At 57.7% G+C, this 26,802-nt stretch overlaps 1 protein-coding gene across 2 annotated transcripts in view; it reads right to left on the bottom strand.

The window, feature by feature from the left end:
- Positions 1–26,802, bottom strand: part of SHISAL1 (shisa like 1) — an 81,020-nt gene that overhangs the window by 38,032 nt on the left and 16,186 nt on the right. For both annotated transcript variants that reach the window (XM_070371466.1, XM_070371465.1), the window contains exons 2-3: positions 13,251–13,346; positions 9,398–9,611 (exon numbers count right to left, since the gene is read on the bottom strand). In XM_070371466.1, coding sequence (XP_070227567.1) covers positions 9,398–9,611; positions 13,251–13,314 — 278 coding nt within the window. In that variant the 5' untranslated portion in view covers positions 13,315–13,346. The remainder of the gene's footprint in view (positions 1–9,397; positions 9,612–13,250; positions 13,347–26,802) is intronic.

The following is a 26,802-nucleotide window of genomic DNA, read 5'->3' as shown; positions in this document are numbered from 1 at the left end:
TGTGGGAGCCCTTACTTTCACCCTCCTTCCCTCCCCCCATGTGGGGGCTACGCTCAGACCGGCCACCTGTCTCCCGCAGGTGGCCCGCGCTTGCCCACCCTCCTAGCCCTTGCTGAAGCTGTTCCCACCACCTAGGAGGCTCTCAGCACCTCCTCTCTCACCAACCCCTCCCTCCCCCCTCCAGCTCTTCCCCATCCTTCTGAGCCCAGAGCAAATGCAGGAAGTTCATTGTCTTAGGACGCACAGACCCAAGTTCCTGCCTCGCAGAGTCCACCTGGGGCCACCGGGTACCTGGAAGTTCTGCGTGGAATGCAGCCGGCCTCCCCACCTGGGGCCAGCTCCGCCCCAGCCTGCTCCATCACACCCCCTGCTCCCGCCCCTCAGAAGCCCAGGACTCAGGGCGTGGGCTCAGCTACCCTCCCCCGACCCCATGCAGCACACACCGGTCCATCTGCTCCACCAGCCACATGCCTTTCCAGCCTGCCCCACGGCCGTTCCCCGACACAGTCCTCCCCACCAGGCACCACAGACTGCACAGCCAGGGGTCTCAGGGCCCCTGACCTCGGTTCTCTTATTCTTCACCCAGCACTTCCACGCTGAGGTCTAGTCTGTCCTCCAGAAGCAGAGACGATGGGGGTTCTGAGCCATAGATGCTTCTTTGTGAAGGGGCGCAGGCTTCCTGCCAAGGCGTCTCCACCTTCGAGGAACTTGCAGGCACACCGGGCCTTCCCAGGGGCTATACCTTCAGCCTGGCCAACCCTTCCAATGCCCCCAGTCCCTTACTTCCTCTCCTGCCTGACTCCTACCACCGCCTCTTGGAGACTGCCTCCCCCAGGAAGCCTCCCGGATACACTGCCCCACCTACCCCGGCTGGGAAAGGCTTCTCTCTGGCCTGAGGGCCCTTCAAACCCTCTCCCGCCACCCGGGGCCATGCTAGCTGGGTCGTGTGTATCCTCCCGCCCAGGCCAGGGTCTGAGTCTCCCCTGAGTGCCCAGATGGTCAGGGAGGCTGCTTCCTGGCCTCGCCATGGCAGCTGGGGTAGCTGAGCTCCAAACAGTGCTCGCTCGGGAGAGCGACTGTTTAAAGGGACCTACTTATTAATCACTCAATGCCTCCTCCATCTGCTGCCTGCTGCGGGCATCTGTGCAGGTGGGCATGCACAGGCAGTGGCAGAGAGGAGGCGCTCCCAGGAGGCAGAGCCGGCATCCAGCCCCGCTGCCCCACATTCCACGGGGAGAGACCCGCCCCAGCTCCCAGCAGACAGGCTCCCTGGATGTCCTGGGTCCCCACGGCAGGGCCCCCTAGATGCTGTCTGAAGCCTGGAGCCTGGAGGCCCGGCTCCGGCCTCTTCTCGGCCTGGCTTTGCTGTGCAGCCTGGGAGGACATGGGTGTGTCTCTGTTTCTGGAGGAGATGGAGTGGAGCTCCTCCTGGTCTTGGCTTCCAGACTCTGGATCTTTCCCACTTGATTCACCTGTGCTCAGCCTCGGCCTTTGCAGTGAGATGGGGGCTGCTCCCCTCCGAGTCCTCCAGCCCCCTCCCCGGGCTGGGCCCCAGGTGGAGGGTGCTGACTTTCACTCACACACACACATGCATGCAAGCCCTCTGACTGGAAGGCCTTCCCTCCCCACATGTGGGGCGGGGGGCTCCTCGAGGGGAGGCTCTGGGTGTCCTGAGCACCTCACGTCCAGCAGGCACTGACAAGTGCCTGGGGCTTCCGGGCTGCTTGAGGAATGAGTAACCCCACAATTCTGCATCACAGCCCCTTGGATCCCTCCTGCAGCCCCACCTCCAGCCACCACCTCCCTGAGGCCTGCAGCTGTCCCAGGGGCTTGTTCTTGCTAAGGTGTGAACGACTGACCGGCAGTCTTCCCCACCACATCCCCCTGCTGCCTAATTTCAAGGGGAAGCCAGCTCCGCCTGGAGACATGCGGATGTGAATTCCTGCCAGGGAGCAGAGGCCAGCAGTGCGGTCCGGCATCCTGAGACAGGAGTCTGCATGGACACGGGAGGAGGACCTGACTCCAGCCCCCGGCACCCCTGTTTTCCCCAGCACCCCTCTCCACCTTCCCCTGGAGCCCCCACAGCGTTGCTCGAAGCGCCAGGCTTTTCCTGGGTGGTTCCCATGGCAGCAGCCGTGGGGGCTGGGGGAGGGGAGAAGGGAGGGAGAGGCAGGGCCAGCTGCGGGCAGATGCTACCCTGCAGAGAGGGAGTCCACGATGCCTGCAGGGGCTGGGAGCGGGACCACAGCTAGGCCTAAACCACCAGGGCTAAGAAACAACAACAGCAACCAAAGCAGCGGCTGGCGGGCATCGCTCTAATCACTTGACACATCCTAGCCTGTCCGACCCTCACGGCGTACTAGGGAGGAACCCTTGCTGCCGTCATCCTCAGCCCAGAGATGCAAACCGAGGCTCAGAGGAATTAAAAGAGTGTCTGAGATCTCACAGCTGTGAAGCGGCAAAGCCAGGATTTAAGCCCAGCAGTCCAGCTCCAGAACACACATCCCTAACCACAGTACCACACTGCCTAAGTAAGGCAGGTGCCACCCACGTTCTCTGGGCAGACAGCCCCCTTCAGGCTTGTATCCACGCTGCTTCTCTGCCTGGAACTTGCCCCCTACCTCCTGTGCATGCAGCTGGCCCCACCTCCCTGTCTTCCTGCAGCTTCCTTCGGGAAGCCTTCCTTGATGTCCTGTGTTAAGTCCAATCCCTCTCCTTGGGCCCCCAAAACCACTGGGTTTCCCAGAACACACTCTGCTGTCTTTGCTGTCTTGTAGGACTATTTGCATATCGAGATCAGATCTCCTTGAGGCTGAGTCAGGGTCTAACTTATCTTTGTGTGCCCAGCCCTCAGCCTGGGGCGGCTTCAGACATTCCTTAAGCTAACACATACTGAGCACTCATAGCAAGCTGGTGACAATGGCAGACTTTATATTCATAACCTCTTCACTAGATTTTACTTTCTCTATACACATTCTCTGGAGAAGGCGATGGCAACCCACTCGTGTCCTTGCCTGGAGAATCCCAGGGACGGGGGAGCCTGGTGGGCTGCCGTCTATGGGATTGCACAGAGTCGGACATGACTGAAGCGACTTAGCAGCAGCAGGCATATTCTCTAGTGCGTGCATGTATGCTAAGTCGCTTTACTCGTGTCCATCTCTTTAAGACTCTATTGACTGTAGCCTGCCAGGCTCCCCTCTCCATGGGATTCTCCAGGTTGCCATGCTCTCCTCCAGGGGATCTTCCCAATCCAGGTCTCGAATCCTTGTCTCCGGCATCTCCTACACTGGGTAAGGCGGGTTCTTTACTACTAGCGCCACCCAGGAAACCCATATTCTCTAGTTAGTTAAGTCGCTCAGTCGTGTCCAACTCTTTGCGACCCCATGGACTGTAGCCCACCAGGTTTCTCCGTCCATGGGATTCTCCAGGCAAGAATACTGGAGTGGGTTGCCATTCCCATATTCTCTAGTAGTTAATAGTAATACTAGCAATCACCACGTCCTGTGTTTCTGAATCTTTGCAACAATACTGTGAGTTAGGAGTTGGTCTCCCTAATTTACAGATGAGGAAATGAGGCCCAGAGAGGCAAAGTCATTGCCAAAGGCTGCACAGCTGGGGAGGGGCCGCGCTGGGATTTAGACACAGGGCCATGTGACCTCAGAGTGTGCGCAACTGGGGGGAAATCCCAAGGTCGAGTCTGAGACAGATGTCCAGGCAGGAATTCCCCGCATCTTCTTGGCCCATGTGTCCTGGCTCACCCTCTACCGGGAACTGAGGACTGGGTCCAACCTCCCCAGCAAGAGCTTCCTGAATCTCAGGGTGTCATCGCCATGGCAAGCGCAGGCGCTGCTGGGCTACAGGCCTCCGCAGCCAGCTCAGTCTAACTGGCCTGGGGGGTTGGGGTGACAGTGTGATCTCACAGCCCCCCTCCAGTTCAGAGGAAGTAGAGGGGCACTGGAAGGAGGTGCCACCTTTGCTGACCCCCTCTTACCTGCAAGGGAGGCCACCCTGGAGCTGGTAGCCAGCACAGAAGCCTGGGCCACGGACCCCATCCCCAGGCAGCTCCCCGCCTCTCCATGGTTGGCTGGCTGTGAGCATTCTGGTTTTTATAAAATTTAATTTAGAAATGCGATCTGGAAATTAATTTCATCCAGATGCAGGGGCCTTTGCTGAGTGTGTGTGTGGGGTGTGTGTGTGTGGGTGTTGTAAAGGTCAAAAGATAAAACAGAGGCTGTTTTATGAAGCAAGATAAGAAGCCAGCCAAAACCATAGATATCAATTTTTCAGTATCTTTTGGGATATTTACTGATTCACATTCTTTTGGTGCTTCTCAAGCAATAAACCAAGCCTTCTCTGATGGAGAAATCTCGCTGAATACCTTCCCGGACAGGAGCAGGTATGTCAGCCAGCTGAGGCCAGGTGGTGGTCCCATCACCACCCATGGGCAGTCCCGGGCAAGGATGGAGGAGGTATGCTCCTCAGACCATTGTGTCTGCGTGGCCGGAGCACCTCTGGGTTTGGGGAAAGGAAAGCTTTTGGAGGAAAGAGGTTTCACTGCAGCCAAGGGAAAACTGACAACCCATCACTTCCCATGGTGAGGCCTTGAGGACTCTGCTGTCTTCTGAGAATTCCTGTCCCAGGCTCCCACCTCTAGCAGCCCATTTGCCTTGTGAAGGAACACCCATGTGCCGCACAAGGACTCCGGTCCGTGACCCACTGCCAGAGGGGCGACCTCTGCCCTCAGAGAGCACTGATCGCCGACCGCACAGGCCCCGTCCCAGCCCACGCCCTGAACAGGTGACTGATCACCGACCACACAGGCCCCGTCCCAGCCCACGCCCTGAACAGGTTGCTGCTGTTGCTTGTCCAGGGCCCTGGGTGGTCACTGCTGCTAGCGTCCTGCCCAGAACCTGGCATGGGAGGGTGCACACACACTCCTGAACACCAGGACTGCTGCCCGAGTGGCTAGAAGTGGCATCTCCCTGAGGTGGTGGGCTTGGCGAGGTTGCTTCTCTCGCTCTGCCTGCCTTTCTGCCAAGCAGCCAGAACCAAAACAGACCGTTCTGTTCCTCCAGAAAAACACAAGTAAATAAGTCATCAGAAGCACTCTCCTTTTGCCTGCCACCAGCCCTGCCTCCCGGCTGATTCACTGGGAGGGGCGGGCGAGTGTCAGGCGGCCCTTGCATCTTCATAAAGCCCTAGTGGGGGTCACAGTTGCGCTGGTCCATCTAGATGGGTATTAACCTTCATCTGGCCTCTGGGCTGAGGTCTGGCATGTTCCCCAGCATCAGACAAGCCCTGGCTTTCTAGAGGCACCCAGGGGTGGCAGAGCCCGCTGGTGGAACAAGGGCCCTGGCATCCCTTGGCCTCAACTGTGGCTGCAGTAGGTGACCTGACCAGCCTGGGCCCAGCCCCTTTTTCCTTGCTCTCAGAGTAGCTGTGAGGACTAACGAGACAACACAGGTGTCCTGCCCAGAGGGATCAGAGCCCCAGAGGGCAGGACAGTCCTAAAGGCGGACTTTACCTGGCTCCCCTCACACACCTGGAGCACTCAGGACCTCTCAGCCAGCCAGGCCTGTCCCACCCCGTTCACCACTGACCTATCCTCCCACTCCCACCAGCCCATCTTCCAGTTGTCCCCTCTCTGACACAAGCTCTGGCTGGACACAAGGCCCTGGTCCAGCTCCCTGGGCTCAGGCCTTCTCCCCAAGGTCCCTCAACTCCGACAGCTAAGCAGGAGGCCCTCCAGGGCCTCTTATCTGAGCTCTGATTGGCTCTGTCCTGGGTGTCCCCGGCCCATCCCCTCTTCGGGGCCCCCATCTTGTCCAGGTCAGCATCATAGTTTCTGCAATGTCCCAGGTCCTTGTCCCTGCACCATCCATGAGTACAAGCCTGACTTGAAGCCCTCAGGGCCCTGTGCCACCCTCAAGAGGAAGCCCAAGCGCCACCCCCTCTGCTCCCAGCCCAGGGGCCCCCAGCCCAGCATGCCAGCCCCTGCTGCCTCTCCACACTCTTCCTCTGGCATTTCATACTCAGGCTACCCAGAAACGCTCCTTCCTCTGTACTGCGTGACTCCCACTTTCTTCTACACTTTTGGATGCGGGAGACCAAGCACCACGCCTCCCTCGTGAGGCCCAAGAGAGCTGAACAGCCCAGCTGAGGAGTGCAGCCCAGCTCTTCTGGGCTTCTCTCCACGTCTGTGGGAAGGGAGGTGACAGGAAGCTCAGTGGAGAGTGACGAGGAGGCATTCCTTCAGAGCAGTGCCCTCAACCAGGAAAAGTCCCGCATCCTGTGCTTAGCAGTCAGGAGACTCGGTTGGGGGTCACAGCCCATCAGTGGGGAGGGGGTGCTCCCTGCCTCTAGTGAGTGGTGGCCAGTGTCTCACAATGCACAGAGAGACCCCCAAAACGAGGATGAGGCCCATGTGTCCATGGGGTCATGGCGGGGGTCCCTGCTCTGGGGCTTGCCATTGACAGAAGTCTCGGATTTATTAAAGCAACTCTAGATCCAGTTCGGCTCTAGGCTCCACCCGCACTGGCTGCCTCAGTCAGGCAAGTTATCCAGCCTCTCCACACCTCGCCTTCTTGTACATCAAGGGGACTAAGGGTGGGCTCCCAGGTGACTTCAGAAGGTTGACACAGAGCCGGCCCCATGCTGCCTGCTCCAAAAATGCTTGCTGAGGTTCCAGAATAAAAACCAAGCTAAACTTCCTCAGTGTGGCCATGCCTCCCCAGGGAAGAGCTTTGTTTTGTGGTTTGACACTTTATTATCTGCAGCCGGGACCCATTGTGCTGAGACGGTGGAGAATTCCACGTGCATCCTGTGTGAACGTGCAGACCACAGAAACCTGTGTGTTCAAAACGAGGATCCCAGACGCCAGTCGCCAGGGCCTTGGAGAAGTCTGGCCACCTTGCCAAGCCTCTGTCTTCTGTCTGGCTTTCAGCCAGCAACTACAACACTTTGGGGTCCTAACCTCAGTCCTGGCACCACCCTCCTGGCTTAAGAAATTAGTCTTTGGTCTTATAAAAAGGCTTGGGTCAAGTTCCAGGCTTGATTCCAGCCCTCGTGACAGAAGAGGCTTGCTGAACTACTTCACACAGAATTATTCTAAGGTCTGAGCAGATGGCAAGATATTCAAGGGAAGCACCCATGCATCTGAGGAAGGCAGGCTGGGGAGCTGGCCTTGGTGGGAGGAGAAGAGATTTAGATGATAGTCAAGCAATTTGCATCTCCTGCCTGATCAGAGGGAAGAGGCAGCTCCCCCCAAGAGAGCATGGTGTGGTGGCAAAGCATCCAAGCCCAACATCACACAGAGACTGAGGCTCAGACCTTTCCCACCACCATCGCTCCCAGCGGTGACACTGATCCCCCCACTAGTCACTCAACAAACCCACTCCTTCCAAGTAGATTTTTTTCCTTACCACGAAAAAAATATATCTACCTCAGGAGTCATCCTCAGGCTTACTGGGAAAATATCTGAAGCATCCCCATTAAAGTCAGGAGGGAGATCAGAGTGCCTGACAATTTCAAAGATGGTCTTAGAGGTACTAGCCAACATGATTGGACAAGAAAAAGAAGTGAGGCACAAAAGTTAGAGAGAAGGAGATGAAATCATCATTATTTGCAAACAGCATAATTGGACATGTAAGAGAGTCCACTGAAAAAGTATTACAAATATAAGGAATTTCAGTAAGGTGGCTGAGTAAAAAAGTTTATATTTAGAAACCATTAGGTTTTAGCATTTAAACAACAGTTGGTTAGAAGATTTAGTGGAAGAAAGTGAAAGTTGCTCAGTTGTGTCTGACTCTTTGCAACCCCATGGACTATATACAGTCCCTGGAATTCTCCAGGTCAGAATACTGGAGTGGGTAGCCTTTCCCTTCTCCAGGGGGATTGAACTCAGTTCACCTGCATTGCAGGCAGATGCTTTACCAGCTGAGCAACCAGTAGAAAAAAACACCTCATTATAAAACAGCAGCATGAAAAGAAATAAATACGAATAAATGAAAAGGTATGTATAATCTCTCTGTGAAGAAAACTCTCAAACACTATGAAAGAAAAGCTGAACAAACAGAAAGACACCCTGTATTCTTGGAAGGGAATATTCAACGTCAGGAAAAGTCCATTCTCCTTGAATTAATCTACAAATCCAACACAATCTCCATAAAAAATACTACCTAGATTTTTGTTTGGCAGAGAGACTAGAAAAGCTAATTATAAAGTTTATATGACAAACAATCTAAGGGAATAGACTAAGAAGATATTAAAACATATCAAAAGCAACAGTAGTGAACACAATGAGGTGCCAGCAAACATAAACAGGCCGAGGAAAGCCGCCCAACCTACCCAGACACTCATGTTTAGTATATTATCGTATACAGGAAGCTGGCATTTTGCATCAGTGAGGAGAAGACGGACAATTCAATCATTCCTATTGGAATAACTGTCTACCCATTTAGGAAAAAAGTAAAGCTAGATTCCTAATAAACATCCACACAAACTACTTGCAGGCAAATTAAAGAAAGAAATCTTACATCCAAATAAATTCCTGACACATCAAATATCTAAAGGTAAGAAAATGAACATACAAGAAATAAAACATGAGGGAATCTTTTTATGATCTCAGAGTAGGAAAAGCCTATCTCAGGACGATATAAACCCCACCGGGCATAAACGACAAAAATATGGGTACAATTTGACTGTATAGTAATTTAAAACTAAGCATGAAGAAAAAAGCAGCACAAACTCAAAGACACTCTGAGAAAATATATGAAACGCATCCCATTTCCTTCATATATAAAGAGTTCCTATGATTCAATAGGAAAAAGGCCAAAAATTAAATAGGTGAAGGCAGAGGACACAATGGCTTTTAAAAATGTGCAATCTGCTCATTCATCATAAGATGAATAAGTGGATACTGTTTTGATACATGTGCCCTTACTTAGCATATTCTTACTGCTTTTCTACCAGCACACTCCTCCTCTCTCTGTACATTCAGATCCCGCCTATCAGGGCCCTGGTCTCATGTGTTCCAGTCACCTTAGGGAAAGGGGCTGCGTGGGAACAATTTCTGAGTCAGGAATGTCAACCAATATTTGTTGAACAAACAATGAATGAAAAAGGAACTTGGGTCCCGTGGGCTCCAGGTCCGAGCACCGAAAGTCTTCCATGTCCTTGACTTCACTCCGCTTTCCCATCAGTCCTGAGAGGCAGGTATTGTGTTGTCGTGTGCCCATTTCTCAGATGAGAAGGCATCCCAGAAAAGGACAGAGCAGCCCAGAAAACCTGTCACCTTCCAGGCCCACCCATCCTCACACTGATTACCCCACAGCTGGCTGGGAGGTTGGGGTGTCCTGGCAGCACCCTGGCTTGACCGGGGCCCCAGCGTGGTACTCACTTGTGCATGTAGCCCTCAGAGCCGGCCGTGAGGTTCGCCTGCATCACCGCCTGGAACTCTGTCTCGTTGCAGCAGTATTTGAAAACTGTGTTGTTATGGTGACAGCAGAGGATGAAGGTTTTGTTGTCCGAGAGCCGGGGGCAGTGGAAGCCGAAGTGGTAGCGGCCTTTGTGGTCTGTGTACGGCTCACAGACCCGGAAATGCGCGGACAAGACTGGAAAACAGAGTCACCAGGCTTGGTGGGGGTCCCTCACCAGGCCCAGCTGGCCCAAGACACCCGTCAGTCCGTGAGGATCGTGGGCAGAGCCTGGTTGGTCTAGTTTAGGGTCTTGCTGCCTCTTCCCTCACCAGGAGGCTTCTGTGGCCCAGGGTGAGCCTCCCCTCTTCCAGGAAGCCTGCTCCTGACCCCTCCTAGGCCCCCCTAGGCTACCATCCTGCTTATATACTGAGCCCCCGGGAGCTCCTTGCAGGCCCAGCTGATCTTAGCCTCAAGGACATCCTTTCCCAGGGTTTTGCATACAGCAGGCACCCAATCAGGAAACAACACGAATTGAGCACCTACTCTGTGCTTCACCGGTTCTATCGGATTTAATCCACTTGGCCATCTTAAGAGGCAGGTCTGGGATCCCACTTTACAAAGGGAGAAACCAAGGCTCAGAGGCCTACAGTGACCTGTCTGAGCCAGTCAGAGGTGGTGGAGGGGGAATCCAATCCAGGCCTGCCTGGATCCAAGGTCCAGGACCCTCTCCACTCCTCCGTCACTGGGCGGACTTGGTGGTGGACTCGCCAACAAGTCCAGGCTGGCCCAGGTGGTGAGCGACAGGGATGCGAGAACCAGGTCCTGCTTGTGGAGAAAGCAGTGTCCGCTTGCATCTTAGTTTCAACTAAACTGACCCCCTAGAACCAGAAGCCCTCACGGGGCTGCCTCAGTGGCCCCAGCTCTTATCATAAATAACTCAGCCCCCTAGACCATTGAATTTAAACACAATTTCTCCCTCTGCATCTTCTGACACACAAAAGACCATCAAAAAACTCAGTCGGTGACAAAGCTTCCCTGGCCTCGGACCCTCATTCCCCTGACTCAAGGCCAGAGATCGGTGTTCAGCCACTGGTGACGCCGTCTAAGCCCAGAACAGTATTTACTAGTCATGCCGATGGTGATAAACAGGAGTGAAAGCCTGAACAAATATAACAATGGAAAAAAACCTGGAGCCCGCTGACTCCAGCTTAATTAGTATCTTCATAAAAGGGACTGCTGTATCTAATTTGTATCGCTCAAAAGGGGCTTCGTAGGCTGAATACATTTCTCCAACCACAAAGGCTCTGGTTCTGCAGAAGCGCCTCAGTTAGTTGAAAGCTCTGTCTCTGCTGAGAGGTTATTAGACTCCAGCCCACACAGCTCCCAGCGCCCGGGGCTGCTGAGGGGATCCCAGCTGGGTGGTGCTGGCCGGTGGGCGGGTGGGTCTCATGTACTGGGATACCGAGGCTGGCTTGGGTGGCCTCGTGAAATCCCGGGCCCCTTCCTCAAAGTACAGCACCCTCCTCTGTGGGGATGGGCAGGACCACTGCAAGAGAAGGGTCCCAGCCTTTCAGGAGTCAGGGGAGCTCTCCAGAACCCCTTCTCAGCCTTGGAAAAAAAAGAAGACCATCTTAAGGACACAGAGCTCACTAAGGAAGCCTTCGGTGAATTCACCATCTCACTTGATCTCGTGCATTCCCGAGTACAGAGGAGAAAACCGAGGCTGAGCGCATCGGTCTCGAGGTGCGGTCCCTGACCTGCCACATCCTCAACCCCCAGGGACTCGTCACAGACACAGTGCTTCGAGCCCCGCATTCTGAGACAGAAACTCGAGTGGGAGCGGGGTCGGGGGGAGCATAAGCTGAGTCTTAGCAAGACCTGCAGGGGTTGCAAAGACTTGGTTTGGGACCCACTGGCCTGGAGGAACAATGTACCAGAGGCTGGAGGTGAGGGGCAGAGGCAGGAAGTGAATTCTAGCCACTGTTCTGGGCCGTGTTCCGGTCAATGAAAAAGCTCCATCTTCGGCTGGGGGTGGGGGTCGGCTCACACTCAGCGCACAGGGGCTGAGTGTGTCAGCAACTCCCGGTGGGGAGTCAGGAAGATCAGCTGGGGCCCTGAGGCTGGGCTGAGAGGCTGTGGCTGCAGGACCCTGGGAGGGAAGGGGCAGAGCTGGGAAGGGGCCTTTGAGCCCGGCTTTGGAGGAGCCGGAAGTGCCGCCATGGAGGTGGGGAGGGGAGGCGGACAAGTCCCCGGAGGCTCACCCTGGCCACCCTGGAGGGCCGGCGCCACCTGCTTTGACCATCCGACAGAGACCAGAAGGCCACTGCTGCCTCCTGAGGAAGAATGTGAGGGAGCCCGAGGCGCCCTGGGCCCCGAGCTGGGACACTGGTCTGACCCCTGGAATGTACAGGACCACCTGAGCCATCAGGGCCTTTCTGCGCCTCCTTGCCCCTGGTGATGGGAGACCAGCAGTCTCCCGGGGGCTGGGGGCCCCAAGGAGCACCTGTGAACAGCACACAGGTCCCGCTTAGGGCAGGGAGGGGGTAAGCAACAGAGGGGATGACAAAGGGCCATGCTTCTGGCCTCAGGTACGGGCGCAGCAGGGCCCTGGGGCCTGACGGCAGAGGGATGGTGGTTAGGAGGCCAGCGCATCTTGAGTCACCAGGAAAAAGGGCCCAAGCAGAGACGGAACACCAAGGAACAGCCACTCTCTCAGGAACTGGGGTCCCCGAGAGGGGACCATGATTCCCCCTATTTGCCAAGTTCAGGGTCTGCAGGGCCATCACTTAACAGCCAGGTGACTACGTTCTCTGACTGCGTGGCCTGGGACTGGTCTCTTTCCTGGCCTGAGCCTCAGCTTCTTCATCTGTAAATGGGTGAGGAGTCCCTCTTCTCCAGGGATAAGAAGAGCTAACTCTCAGGAAAGCCACCGCAGGGAAGGAGTTCTGTGCATGGTGGCCACTCCCAGACCCCTGGCCTTGGCCTGTCTTGGGCTCTGCCCCAGGGGCCCTTCATGGCCTCTTTCTGAGCCACAACGGCCAGCAAAGGGGCAAGGGACCTGAAGCTGCAGGCTGGCACCCACAACCCTGTCAGAGCAAGAGGTGAGGAGGGGTTATGTGCATCCCTGCCTGAGAAAGACAGAGACAAGGGCAAGAGGGGGAGAGGGACAGGGCAGAGGGAGACACCAAGAAACAGGCACGCAGACAGAGGGAGAGACACAGAGCCAGCAGGCGCCTTGCTGAGAGCAGGGCCAGCCCTGATGGCAGAGGCGGGTGCCCCTTCTCCAGGCGGCCAGCTTCACCCGGAGGCAAATGAAGGACGCGGTTTATGTTCATCTTGGTGAAGGGGTGCATGAGAGCCCTCCTGCTGGGATCGGGGAGGGGCGGACCTTAGAGACTGGCGGGTGCTGGGGGCCGGGGACCTGGCATGATGCTGCCTGGGTTGGAATCCAGCCCCTACACCAGCTGTGCCATCTCAGGCTGCCCAGTTCCCTCTCCAAGCCTCAGTTTCCTCCTCTGCACAATGAGGTGACTACAACATTGCCTGACTTCGACTTGCCAGGCCCAGGAGAGAAGTCACTGCACCTAAGGGCTTCTCCTGGGGCTTGATGGCAGCCTGCGATACCCCCACAGCATCCTCGAGAATCTTCCAGCGGAGCTCCCCGAGACAGACACACACGGGGCCTCGCCGAATGTTAGCTCCTCACGAGGGTGACTCCCGTTAGCACCCATAACTCTGGCTGGGCTAGCAGTGACCCCGGAAAGGAACCTCCTGTCCCTGCCTACCGCCCGCCCCCACTGCCCACCTCCCACCGAGCATCCTGGGGGGTACTACCTGCAGAAATCAGCAACGAGAGGACGGCGAGCACGTTCAAGGGCTGCTGGCCACAACTGGTCATCGTTTGGCTTGCATCGATCCGTCGAGCGCTGCCTGTAGAATGAGAGCCGAGAGAGGCCAGCTGCGGGCCGTCCTGCCTGTCGAGCGGACCACCGGCTCTGCTGCCCGCGGCGGGGCCAGCAGGCACGGGCGGGGACGCGAGTGTGCCGGAGCAGGGGCCAGGATGCGGATGGGGGCAATGCCGCCATCCAATTTCCTTTCTGGGATGAATGAGTTCCCCAACCAGTCAACTGTCACCTCCCTTTCTTTTCACGGCAAAACCAGACTTCATCAAAGGGGTGTGGATGGATCAGGTGGTGGAAATAACCAGCAGGCTGAGGGTGGTGGGCACGGGAATGAGAATGGGGGTGAGCAAGGGGACTAGAAGTGAGCTCGTGCAGCTGCTAGGGGCCGGCAGGACCCAGGTCTCCCTGCTGTGTTCTAACGGGGACTTCCCTCCACCGCCCCTGCCCTGACCCCCTCCCTGCCCCACCCCCCAACCCCCACCGCAAGCATGCATCCAGCCAGCACCTTCCAGGCATTAGGGACCCAGCAACGAGCCAAACACACTCAGCAGAGCTGACAGGGCACAGACAAATGGATGAGGAGTCCACAGGCTATGAGCCCCCTGGGGTCACACCCCAAACACCGAAAGCAGAGACTCGGATACGTGTCCACCCACGTCCACAGCAGCACAGTTCACAGCAGTGAAGGGAAGGGACAGCCTGAGCGCACACCGACGGGTGATGGGTAAACACCACACGGCAGGTGCTAACCGTGGAGCATCACTCAGCCTTCAAAAGGGAGGAAACGCTGCCACAGGCAGCAACACGGATGAGCCCCGAGGCGGCTATGCTCAGTGAAACAAACCAGACGCACAAAAAGACACATGCTGGGTGGTCGGTCATCCGAGGTCCCTAAAGGAGTCACGTTCACAGAGACAGGAAGTAGGATGGCGGGGTGGGGGGCTGGGGGAGGTGGAGAGAGTGCTCCTTGGGGACAGAGCTCCCGTTTGGGATGAGGACAGAGTTCTGGAGGTGGATGGTGGGGGTGGAGGAAGTGTTGCAGACCGAGGGGGCAGCAGGTGCAAAGGCCCTGAGGTGAGAGCAGCAGGGAGCCAGGGAAGGTTGGGGGAGGGGCAGGCACCCGCAAGCCCCCTAGGGCAGGGCCTTGGCTGCTTTACATCAGGTTGTTGAGGCCTCAGGAAAAACCTGAGAGACAGGTTCCCTGACTATCATCACCCCCACTCCCCAGGGGTTTGAGAGCTCAGGCTGGGAGGAGGCCCAAGCGTGCCCTGTGTACTTGGCGTGGACTGCTAGAGCCCCACCGGGGTTGTAGCTGCATGTGGCTGGGGATGGATTTGCTGAGCACCTACTATGTGCCACGTTCTGGGTCAAGCGAGGTCCTGTGCGCCACCCTCTGCCCTCCCAGCTCTCCCGACCAGGGAGAGCTCGGGGACCCCAGCATGGGTCTGGGGCAGCTCTGAATCCTGAGTGGAGGCAGGAAGCTACCGGGGGGTGGGGTGGGGGGCAACTCAGAGGCTGGAAGTGTCGGACCAGGAGAGGGGGTCAGATTCACCACCAAACACGGGGTACCCTCAGATCCCTGCCCCTGCTCTGCGGCCCCTCCCCGGGCAGCTCACTTGGAGCAGGGGCGGCAGGGAGGCACCAGCGTGTCAGGGCGGCTCTGAAGTGTGGTGAGCCAGAATAGGAAAAGAGGGTGGCAGGGCCGGGAGACGCAGCCCAAATGCCTGAACACAGTGCTCACTCACGGTGACGTCGGTGCCAGCCCCTGGGGAGGGCCCCCGCCCACCCCTCCACCCAGGCCTCTCTGCTCCCCCCCACCACGAGCAGCCCTGCCCCCACAGGCTTCCAGCTTCTTAATTGCTCTGAGTCTGGGCCTCCTCCCCGCCTCCCTCAGGGCACTCCTGGGAGGATGAAGGAGATTAAAGCATTTGAAAGTGCTTAGGAAAGGATTTCATACTGGGGAGACCTAAGGATCACCCCGGGAAAAGACCCTGTGAGGGGTGGGGAGTGACAGGTCCTGAGCCCCCATCTGCAGGTGGGTAAGCTGAGGGTTTCCTGAGGGCCAAGACGGCCTCCAGACTCTGGGATCCTCTGGCCCCTGTAGGGTGGGGCCACCCATTTTTTGAGCCGGGGCTGCAATCTGAGAGCTGGTGGGTTCACTGAACAAATGCTAGGGTGGGGGTCCTCCTCCACCATGGGCCCAGCCCTCCCTCATGCTGCCCCTACTCCCTACAAAGCCCTGCACGTATGGAGGGGGGCTGTCACTCACACCTGGGGTGCCCTCCTCTCTTTCCTGTGAGACCAAATCCTGTACTGCCTTAGAAGCTGGTCTAATGCCACCTCCTCCAGGAAGCCTGCCTTGATTCCATCAGCTGGAAGCAGCTTGTCCCTCCATTGAGGCTTATCATATTCCAACTCATCTCTCATTAATGTGTTAATTCAATGATTCATTTATGTATTCTCTCAGCATCCACTCATTGACCGCCTCCCCCCACCCCCAGCCCGCCCCGCTCTGGGCCAAGGCCTTGGCTGGGTTCTAGGGACTCAGGGTGTGCTGGGTGAGGGTGCCCACCAGCTCTATCTTATAGGACTGGTCCTCACGCCCTGTTCTATCAGACCATGAAAGTCCGGGTCAGGGCTTGGCATAGCCTGGGTGAGAGCCCCAGCCTGGCTGACTCTGATTCTTGGCTTCTTGGGGGCACTGAAGCAACAGTGGCCTCAGGGCCTGCTGTGGGTGTGAAGGTCCCACCCAGCACAGGTGTACCCACCACGGGGATGTGCTTTGCCTGCCGTGTCCATCCCCCCGTCCAGCGGAGCCCTCCTGTGATCTGCTCAGCCCCTTCCCCCATTCATGCCTCCAATCTCCACTATGTCCCCCTGTGTGGCCGCCTAGGATGAGTCAATGGGTGACGGATGCCACAGCCCTGCTGGTGGGACAAGGGTTGGGGTGGGGGCTGCCCACCTCCCCAGGCCCCCCCGGGCAGCTGAGGTGTCAGCACTGAAGGCTGAATTTGTGGTGGAAAGAAAACCCTGCAGAGAGTTACTGGGAACTTACATAAAAATTCCATTTGTCACGACCCAAGACAGCAAAGCTCGAAGCCAGCCAGCGACTCTGTTCCCGGCCGGGCCAGAACAAAGCGGCTTTGGATACCAGCCCTGCGGGGTTCCCATGAGAAGGCCAGCCCAGAGTTCACGCTGTCTGTAGCACCCACATTCGCCAGAGCCTGCAGAGGGGGACCTGGGTGTGTCACACTGGTGACATTTGGGGGCAGGCCCCCCAGCAGAGGCAGGAGTTGGGGCTGGCAGAGTGAGCAGCCCCCCCAGCCCCGCCCCGCAGGGCTGGCCCTGCCTCTGGGGCTGCGCCCCGGGGCTAGCTCAGACCAGCCGGCTTCTCCATGGGTGCTGTGTGCTGGCTTTTCACCATGTTTTCTCAGATGATCCCCGACAGCCCAATCAAGCAGCCATCAAACTCCCATCTGGTAAAGGACACTGAGGCTCAGAGAGGTGAAGTGACTTGCCTGCGGTCACACAGCTGCCCACCGGCTCCACCAGGGAGCAAGCCCAGTCTCCAAGCAGGCGGTTCCTCCAGGCACTTAGGAGTTTCCAGGGCCTCCGGAGCCCCCCAACCCCCAGAAGGCACATCTACTACAGACAAATTCAATTTATCATGGTGGTTTAGTCGCTCAGTCGTGTCCGACTCTTGAGACACCATGGACTGTAGCCCGCCAGGCTCCTCTGTCATAGGATTTCCCAAGCAAGAATACTGCTGTGGGTTGCCATTTCCTTCTCCAGGGGATCTTCCGGACTCAGGGATCGAACCTAGGTCTCCTGCACTATAGGCGGATTCTTTACCGACTGGGCTATGAGAGAACCTCTAATTGATCGTCCCTGGTTCTATTCCTCTGAGAACCAGTAAACTGCCCACTGTGGGAGCTGGTAGCCAATGGTAAAAAAGCTCGCATCGCAGGGAGAACGTTCTGGGTGAGCGGGACTCCCAGAGCGGATGGCCTCCAGAAGCACGCGTCAAGCACGCATCTCCGCGTCCACCCCTGGGGTCAGCCGGGGACTGCTGTTCCCAGATCCGAGGAGTATTTTTAAACACCGAATTTGGCAAGGCCTGAGTGTAAGGGAAGGAGGGCATGTGAAGAGAAACAGAGCCGGAGAAGATGAATTAAACCCCACCAGCAACAACAGATTGGTTCTCGAGTCAGCCAGGCCAGGCAGGGCTGGGGACAGGGGCAGCGGTGGGGAGGGGCGCTGGGCCTTGGGCGCTGGGCAGGGGGCCGCTGCCCCAGACCCCCGCCCCCCAGGACCCTGCACGCCTGGTGACCACTGGCACAACACCTAGACTCTCCTCTTCTCCCAGCTTCTCCCAGACCCCTGCTCACCCTACCACGAGCTCCCCTAGGTGTGGCCAAGAGCATCAGTTCTTGCCTGGACCAGGTCAAGGCCAGTGGGCCTCGAAGGGCAGGCCTTGAACTTGGGCCACACTGCCTGGCTCCACCTTTTGTAACCACTCCCTGTGTGTCCTGGGACAAGTCTCCTTGGCCCTAAAAGGAGGATAAAAATAGTAGCTAATTCACAGAGTCCTTGGGATGATTGAACGAAGTGACGCATCTGAGGGCTTGGAAACGGGGCTTGGAACTCAAAAGTGTCCGTGGGGAGCGCCGCTCCTTGCCGGCTCCCAGCTGGCTCTGCCCCAGCCTCGCCCACCAGGCCGGGTCCTACGGGCCTAGGACCAGCTTCCCAAAGTGCCCATCCGACCACCCGCCCGCCTCCTCAGGTTCAAGTCCACGCCCTGTAAGCCTGGAACCAGCTTTCAAGGTTCAGCGGGGGTGCCCATCTCTCAGTGAAGCTTCCCTCCCTCTAATTCTCTCACTCCCCTGGGTGGGCTCCAAAGGCTGGCACGGTTGAGAGCATGCTGCCTGCTCGGTTTGTGTCCCGACTTGAGAGCAAATGGGTTGGAGAAAAACAAGTGGCAGGCAGGGGGGTGTGGAGAACCCAGACCCCTTGCCGAGGGGGCGCCTGGCCTCTTCAGACCCCGCCACCTGAGCCCTATATTATTTCACAGCATCGAGGACGAAGAAGGGCCTGTGACTAGTTACGCACCTGTCACCCAAACACGTCCCACCTTGACCCATCCCTGCAGGGCTGCAGCTCTGCGGGGCGAGGACAGGTCCCATGCCAGCTTCTGGGCGCCAGGCACAGGTGGCAGAGCACAGGAGTCAGGGCCTCTGCTCAGGCTGGCCCTTCCCTGGGCATCCCTTCCCCAGACTCCAATGTCCACATCGGACCTACCACAAGGCCCGGCTCAAGTGCCACCTGGCCCAGGAAGCTGGTGAGGCGGCTTACCCTCTCGACCCCTACTGTCCAGGGAACGGGTCCTCTTTTGCATGCCCATCAGTGAACAGGCCTCTGCTAGGGGCCAAACCCAGGGCTGGGTGGCATTGGGGTTCAGCCACATACAAGAAGGACCAGGTCTGGCTGCCACGGGATGGCACGGGGACTGTGGGGGAGAGTCAGGAAGCAAGTGATCCCATGATGAGCTAGTAACTACGCCTGGGTGTTCTTCTTATTAACAGCAATATGAGCTCTGTGAATTAATAATGAAACAAGGGCAGAGCCCTCTGGGGCCTCATGAACAGTCCTGCGGGCAGAACAGGTGCCCACCAGACGGGTATCGGAACTAACCCTGGAGACAGCGGCCGGGCGCCCGCCCTGGGCCGGGAGGCGAGGACTCTGACAAGCTCACCTACTTCTTGACACCCTGAGGGCTATTCCCCTGCCGTCCCTGGGGTGCAGGTGGAGAGGCAGGCAGGGAAGAACCAGGATTCAAAGCCCGCGCTCTGCTCCTGCACCCGGTCCTCATGGGCAGGCGGGTGTGTCACACTCCAGGCAGCCCACGTGTCCACACACGTCTGCAACTGCACACACAGGCACAGGCGTGCACCCCTCCCCGCCACGACCCACACACACTGGGGACCGGCACACGCAGCCCCGGCGGCGAGTTTACCCCCCAGCAAGTCCTCAAGCGTCCAGGCCCTTCCATAATCCTGGGTTTGTGAACCTTTGTGTTAAGGACAACGCCCACTTCGAGGTTATGAAATCTCAGTCCAAACGTGAAGTCCAGGAATAGACGCCAGTGTGAAGCAAGATCAGAGCGTGTCCTCCTGACCCTGAGGGCCTGTGGAGGGCAGGCGGGAAGCCAGGAAGTGGGCCGGACTCAGGCCAGCAGTCATGGCCACGGCCTGTGTTGGGTGCCCTTCCCCATCTTCTCAACCTCACACAGGCCCTGAGGGCCATGCTGCACCCGCCCTGATGGCCTGCACTCTCTCCGTGAATCAGTCAAGCACATGGGGCCTCCCGGCATCCCTGTGCCTGAAACCCACCCTCCCCTCAAAGTCAGAGAGCTGCCTTTCAAAATGCAAATCCCATTGTACCATCCCTGATTAAAACCTTCCAAGGGGGTGCTTTCTTGGTGGTCCAGTGGTTAAGACTTTGCCTTCCCTGGTGGCTCAGCTGGTAAAGAATCCACCTGCAATGCGGGAGACCTTGGTTCAATCCCTGGGTTGGGAAGATCCCTTGGAGAAGGGAAAGGCTACCCACTCCAGTATTCTGGCCCAGAGAATTCCATGATCTATATAGTCCATGGGGTCGCAAAGAGTCGGACACGACTGAGCAACTTTCATTCACTCCCGATGCAGGGACCGGGGTTCGATCCCTGGTCAGGGAACTAGATCCCATATGCTGCAACTAGGACCCAGTGCAGCTGAATAAAACTCCCCACACAAAACACAAAAAACCTTCCAAGCACCTCCCACAGCACTGGGGTGAAGGCCAGATTCCTGCCAGGGTCCTGACCCCTCCCTGGCCAGGAGGCCCACCTTCCAGCCACACTGACCTCCCTGCAGCCCCTTTACCACGGCCCCCACCCAATCCTGTGCCCACCCCTCTCCTGGCAGATTCAGATGAATCCCCCAGAGCCAGTGTTCACCAAGAGGTGTCCCCCCGACCCAGGTATAAGGTCAGAAACCCTGCTGTGTGCGCTCACAGCCTGTCTACCTCTCCGCATACAGACGGTGGTTCATAGTTGCATGCTGGGTACAGTGGCTCTGTCTGAGCTATGTCTGTCTGCTCCCCTAGACTGCAGACTGTAAACTGGAGAATGGCTGAGACCCAGAACCGGTGGCATAGTTTGCAGGGCCCAGTGCAAAATGAAAAATACAGAGAAATATCTTCGTTCAAGAATCACCCAGCATTTGTAGACAGCCAAGGCAGAGCATTAAACCAAGTGTGGACCCTCTGAGCACGGACTGCACACTGTGAAGCCGGTCCGGCTGACACTGCTTGGTTTTGCCATGATGTAACATAGAGCCCCTGAGAAGGCAGTGGCACCCCACTCCAGTACTCTTGCCTGGAAAATCCCATGGACAGAGGAGCCTGGTGGGCTGCAGTCCATGGGGTCGCTAGGAGTCGGATACGACTGAGCGACTTCACTTTCACTTTTCACTTTCATGCATTGGAGAAGGAAATGGCACCCCACTCCAGTGTTCTTGCCTGGAGAATCCCAGGGACGGAGGAGCCAGGTGGGCTGCCATCTATGGGGTCACACAGAGTCAGACACTACTGAAGCAACTTAGAAGCAGCAGCAGCAGCATAAAGCCCGGCACATGGCAGTGTCAGTCGCCCAGTCGTGTCTGACTCTTTGTGACCCCGTGGGCCGTAGCCCGCCAGGCTCCTCTGTCCATGAGACTCTCCAGGCAAGAATACTGGAGTGGGTTCAGTTCAGTTCAGTTGTTTAGTCGTGTCCGACTCTTTGCGACCCCAAATGGAATGGGTTGCCATTCCCTTTTCCAGAGAATCTTCCCAACCCAGGGTTCAAACCCAGGTCTCCTGCACTGCAGGCAGATGGAAAGGACCAGAATTGGTAGCAGGGCACCCAGCACATCTAGTCAATTAGCAAATGCTCCATTAATGGCACACAAGTAAGCCCTTTTAAACACTTGTTGGAGTGGTTGAATGAATGCAGATATTATCATTTCTATTTTTCAAATAAATTGAGCTCAGAGAGCCTAAGTGGCTTGCTTAGAATTGGAGGGTGGCAGGCCTGGGTTTCGAACTCAGGTTTGTCTGACCCCAAGCAGGGGCTCACCGTGGGTTCCGGGGAAGATGGCACAGGTTTTGGAGCTGGTCTCCCCTGGCCTAGAATCTGGGTCCTGCTGCTAAGTAGCTGAGTCTTCTGGGCTTCCTCATCTGTAAGATGGGAACCATGACCCTGCCGCTTGCTGGGGTGAGAAAGACGGGAAGCACCAGAGCTGCTAGCAGGGCAGCCAGCACATCTCGCAAGTTAGCAAATGCTCCGGAGACGGCTCTCACCTGCTGGCGCCTACTGTTGTTTCTAAAGCTGATGGGTTCGGTCCCTGAGAGGTTGCTGTGTGCCCTTGAGCAAAGCAAAGTATGTTTGAATTCTTCCTTTCAAGAGTAGCGCCCTTAGCTAGCAGACTTCCTTCCAGCTTCCCAGGTGGTGGAGTGGTAAAGAATCCATCTGCCAACGCAGGAGACACGGGTCCAATCCCTGAGTCGGGAAGATCCCCTGGAGGAGGAAATGGCAACCCACCCCAAGGTACTTCTTGCCTGGAAAATCCCACAGACAGAGAAGCCTGGCGGGCTAACGGTCCATGCGGTCGCAAAGAGCCGGACTCGACTGAGTGACTGATCACGCGTGTGTGACTTCCTTCCGCTTTGTCTGATTGTTAATTGCTTCCCTGTGCGGCACCAGCTCCTTGGGGTGGGGTGGGGGCGTTCTGTGCCTCTCTACCCCCCACAGAGGATGCTCTGCACACAGTAGGTGCTGAATACATGTTTGCTGCCCCAAGAGCAGGAACTCTGCCAACACTCATGGACCTGAATGCCAGGTTGGCTTTACTGCAAAGAGCGCATTCCCGTGGGCACACGTGAGATGCAGTCTGGGGCCTGAGCGTGACTCTCGCTGAGACAGGAGGGCAACTTTCACTGCCGACACCAGCAGTGACCTCAGGGGTCAGCCCTGGGTGGATGCCGCACACCCAAGCCAAGAAACCAACTCCAGAGTCTCAGAGAGCCCAGGTGGGACAGCGCAGAGTCCTGGATCTACATCCCCTGACCCCACCCACCGTCCCCGTATCAGGCAGGCTTGACAGTGCTTGCTGTACATGGCCAGTGTAGGGTCAACTCAGGAGGGGAGCGGTGAGCTCTGCAAGGTGCCCTGTGGGGTGTCGGTGCGGGCGTGACCATGGAACTGCGTGCAGGGCACCAGCAACTTGGAAACCACCTGCTCGCCCAGTCCCTCCCTCGAGAGAACATTCTAGCTGATCCCCGGAAGGGCCTCCTCCCCACCCCTACCAACCCGGTTCTGGTCCAAGTTCTAAGCCTGGCTAGTTTCCGCCCACCCTTCCTGCTCTCACCAGGCCCTCCAGGCAGGCCCCTTCCTTGAATGTTTGAGGCGGGCACTGCTGCTCCCCCATTTCACAGGTGGGGAAACTGAGGCCCAGGGAGGGGAGCCATCCACCCGAGGGCATGCAGCTGAGGCTGGGCTGGAGGCCTGGATGCTCTGCTCCCTGCTTGGGGCCACGGCCAAAGGCACGTTGGTCCCCTCCTCCCGGTTAAGGAGAGGGCTTAGCTGAGAGCTCAGGAAGCCCTCTGCCTCTATGTTCTCTCGAGTTATTTGGCTACACCATGGAGATAAAACAACCAACCCCTGGAAATCCCAGCGGTATTTTTTTCCCCAGTGGAGAAACACAAAAATATCACATGAAGAATGAATCACTTAAAAGTGTCAGGCCAGGGAGAAGAAAGACAGACCCGCAGACTGTCAGAGGGCACCCTGATTTCTCTCCCCACTCTGGGGGCCCCTTTCCAGCTCCTTCTGTGGGAGGGGGCTCTGGCTCCAGGGACCCTTCTTCACTGAGGAGAACAGAAGTAAGCACAGCCTCAGTTTCTTGTCTGTAAATGGGGATAACATGCCCCCCTTGAAGGACTGTTGGGAGCGGCCACGGAGGTGGGGGAGGCCTCCATCCAGCAGCATTGGGCTAGGGACCGCAGACACAGTGGTGGGCTGAACAGACCCATCCCGTCCCCCATGGAGCCAGCCAGATTCCATGTGCAGTGACTCGGGGCCCCTGCGCACAGAGGCAGGCCCTGACCTGGTCTGGATCGAGGGTGTCCCCAAGGAACATGAGATCGGTGAGATCAGCGGGCTCCTCCAGACCGGATGAGGTGGGCCTGGCAAGGGAGCACGCCAGCAGGGAGCCGGGCGACTGCAAAGGCCAAGGGGTGGGACCGGGCTTAGGGAGGGGGCGGCTGCAGTGGGAGCAGGAGGCAGGGCCCTGTGAGCACCCCTGGCACACAGTACGTGTGACGGGACTCTGCGGGGCCTGCCCCCAAGGGTCATAAACCAGGGGTTTGGCCCTTTCAGGTGAGGAAGGGGCGGGAAGCAGAGATGAAGACTGAACCCAATGGGTGAGGGAAGGCAGGCAGGGCCGGCCCACGCTCACATAGAAGGGGCGGCAGCCAACCATGGCCTTGGGGTCTGCCTACACCGTCCTCTGCCTGGACACGCCAGGCTGGCCAGTTGGGCGCAAGCACAGGAAGAGACCATCAGGGGAGCTGGGTGTGAAGGACAGGTGAGAAAGGGTACCGGGTCACCCGGGCAGGGCCCCAAAGGCATCCGGCTTTGGGGAGGAGCTTAAAGAGGGGATGGGGGCTAGGGAAGGGGGCTGGAGCTGCCCTAGGTCAGAGTCTCATGCTTCTTCCCCCCACTCTAAATTCCCTCCCATCCCAGCTTCCTCGCTGGTCCACAAAGCTCAAGCCTGTCTGGGCATTTGACCCTCTATTCACCCGCCAGCTGGGCTAGGCTCTTGACAGGACACACCAAAGCACAGAGATGGTCTGCAACTTGCCTGAGGTCACACAGCCTGCAGGCAGAGGACCCGAGCTGGTGGTCCGGGACCAGCTTCTGTGTACCCCATATGGGGTTGCTAGCTCTGCCCAGAGCCTGCTCCCCACCCCACAACCTGCCCAACACAGCCTTCACTGGGGCCCCTCATGTCCTTCTGGGACTGAAAGTCACTCCATGGCCTGGCCCGGCTCTTCCCCCAGGCAAGGCGCTTGTCCAGGGCAGGGACCCTGGCTCCTGGCAAGGCTCAGGGGGGTTTGCTCCAAAGGAAGTCGTACCTACACAGTGCGGATCTGGGAACACCCAGGACATCACAGCCCCGGCCTTCCGGACTCCCAACCACGATCAAGCCTACACCCCAATAAACGAGAGCGACTCGGTCAGGCGTCGTACAGGCTAAGGAGCATGGCTGCCGGCCAGTGTGGATGGGAGCTCAGCGGGTCCTTCTGGGGCGGGAGGAGGCCGGGCAGCTGGAGAGAGCCTCGGCCCTGCCTCAGTGGCGGGGGCCCAGCTCAGGCCCGGGGCTGGGAGTGCTGCCTGGAGACTGTCCCCAGGGCAAGGCTCAGATCTCCCCACCTTTCTGTCTTTACAACACCCCACAAAGAGTCCCATTTTACAGGTGAACAAACCGAGGCTGGTCTCATGATGTCTCATGGCTCAGGAGCAGCTGAACTGGGGCTGCAGAGGCACATCTGGGCTAACATATCACACGATGAGACTCCCAAGGTCTTAGCCAGATGCTGGCCAGTGATGTCACTTCTGGAGGCTGTCCTCCGTGCCGGGCACTGCCCCGGCGAGACACACTGGTGAATACGTTCAGCCTGCTGTGCTCTGGGAAAGGAACCCCAGCACACAGAGCCCAAGGAGGAGGGTATGTCCACCTGACTCCACAGCTGGGCTGGCTTCCCGGCTGCCCCCTTCCATACAAACCCCACCCCCCAGCACTTCCCCCGCTGGCAGCAGGAGCCCTCTCTTACAGGGAGAGCTGCCTGCATCGGCTGCTGTTGGAAACACATCACGTGACCCTCTGGACATAGTCAAAGGGCCCGTGGGCCTCTACAGCCGAGTCTCCCTGCTCCAGACACCATCTCCACACCCAGGGCCCTTTGTTTCTTGTCCCACTGCCCCATCTGTAGCTGGCATTTCTGTTGTGACTGGTGCCACAGTGGCCTTTAAAGCCAGGCCAGAATGGAGGCCGGTTCCCTCTCCCTCCCTCCCATCACAGGACCCTGCCTGCCCTGAGCAGGGCCAGACATAAACCTTTCTTGTACCCTGAAGTCACAAGTGCTCTGCTTACAGCAGACAGAGCGCTGGGTCCAGATGGGCCCGGGCGCCCCTCATCTGGTCACCATCCAGGTGGACAGGGGCAGTCCAGGGTGACCAGCGCTGTGAGGGTGAAGCCAGGGGCTGTGGGAGCCCAGGAGAAGTGCCCGAGCCAGCCTGGCTGCATGGAGGGTGGGTGTTAATTTAATCCTCACGATCAAGAGGTATTGAGTTTACCCTCAGTTTATAGATGAGGAAACCGAGGCACAGAGAGTTTAAGTAACTCACCCTGGGTCACCCCGCTAGCTGGAGTGAAGCTGAGACTCAACTCACACCAGAGCATTCGGCAGTGGGGACGGGTAAGAGAGGAGGCAGAGAGACTAAGACACGCAGGAGAGAGGGTCCCTTCAGTGCAATAAACACAGGACTGGGTTGGGGGCGGCAGTCACCCCAGGAACACGGCTTCCCCTGCCTCTGGTCTGAGGTGCAGCACAGCTGTGGAGAACCAGAAGGAAGGGATCTGACCTTGGGCTCTGCCGCTGCTCGGCTGTGTGACCCTGGGCCAGTGCCTTGACCTCTCTGAGCTGGGCTGCCTCAGCCAGATCCTGGGCACATACGTCATCATATGAAAGTACAGCGGCATCATGGCATTTACCGCGGGTGACGACCCTACACGGCAGGAACTCCTTCGCTCCTCTTTAAAAGAGGCTGTAATCACAGCACATCTGCCTGGAGGGCTGGCAGGGGTCCCTGGAGGGAGCAGGACCCCACAGCAAGCTCGGGGCAGCCTCCTGCGCATGGAGGCCGTGATGAGCAGGCTCAGCGAAGGCCCTGCTGGCCGCAGGCGCGAGGTGCGAGAACCTTCTCGGCCACCCTGTGTATGGGATGGAAACCCTGGAGACAGTCCAGCTGGAGGGACCGGAGAAGGATTGCAGGATGTCCAAACACCAAACACCCTGCAGCCGCTCAAACGAACGTCACGGGGTGTTCTAGCAACTCTGGGCCGAGGGAGGAACTTCTGTCCCTAGGTCACATCCTGCACGGTCCGAAAGGACTACGAGAAATGTGCTTTTGAAGAAAGCCTGCAGCTGTGACAGGGGCACAGAGGGGAGTGGGGGTGACGGGGTGGCCCCAGGGGACGTGGGGCTCCTGTTCCGGCCATCATGCTGGCTGGCGGGGTCAAGGATGTTTATCCCCTGCTGCCGGGATGTTCCAATTCCCGTAAGGATCTGTCTCTGTGTGATTCCCACCTCCTCCCGGGCTAGTCCCAGACACTCTGCCCCTTCAG

The sequence above is a fragment of the Bos mutus genome, chromosome 5 (assembly GCF_027580195.1).
Source record: "Bos mutus isolate GX-2022 chromosome 5, NWIPB_WYAK_1.1, whole genome shotgun sequence".
NCBI lineage: Eukaryota > Metazoa > Chordata > Mammalia > Artiodactyla > Bovidae > Bos > Bos mutus.
This window is presented reverse-complemented; position numbering and strand designations above follow the sequence as displayed.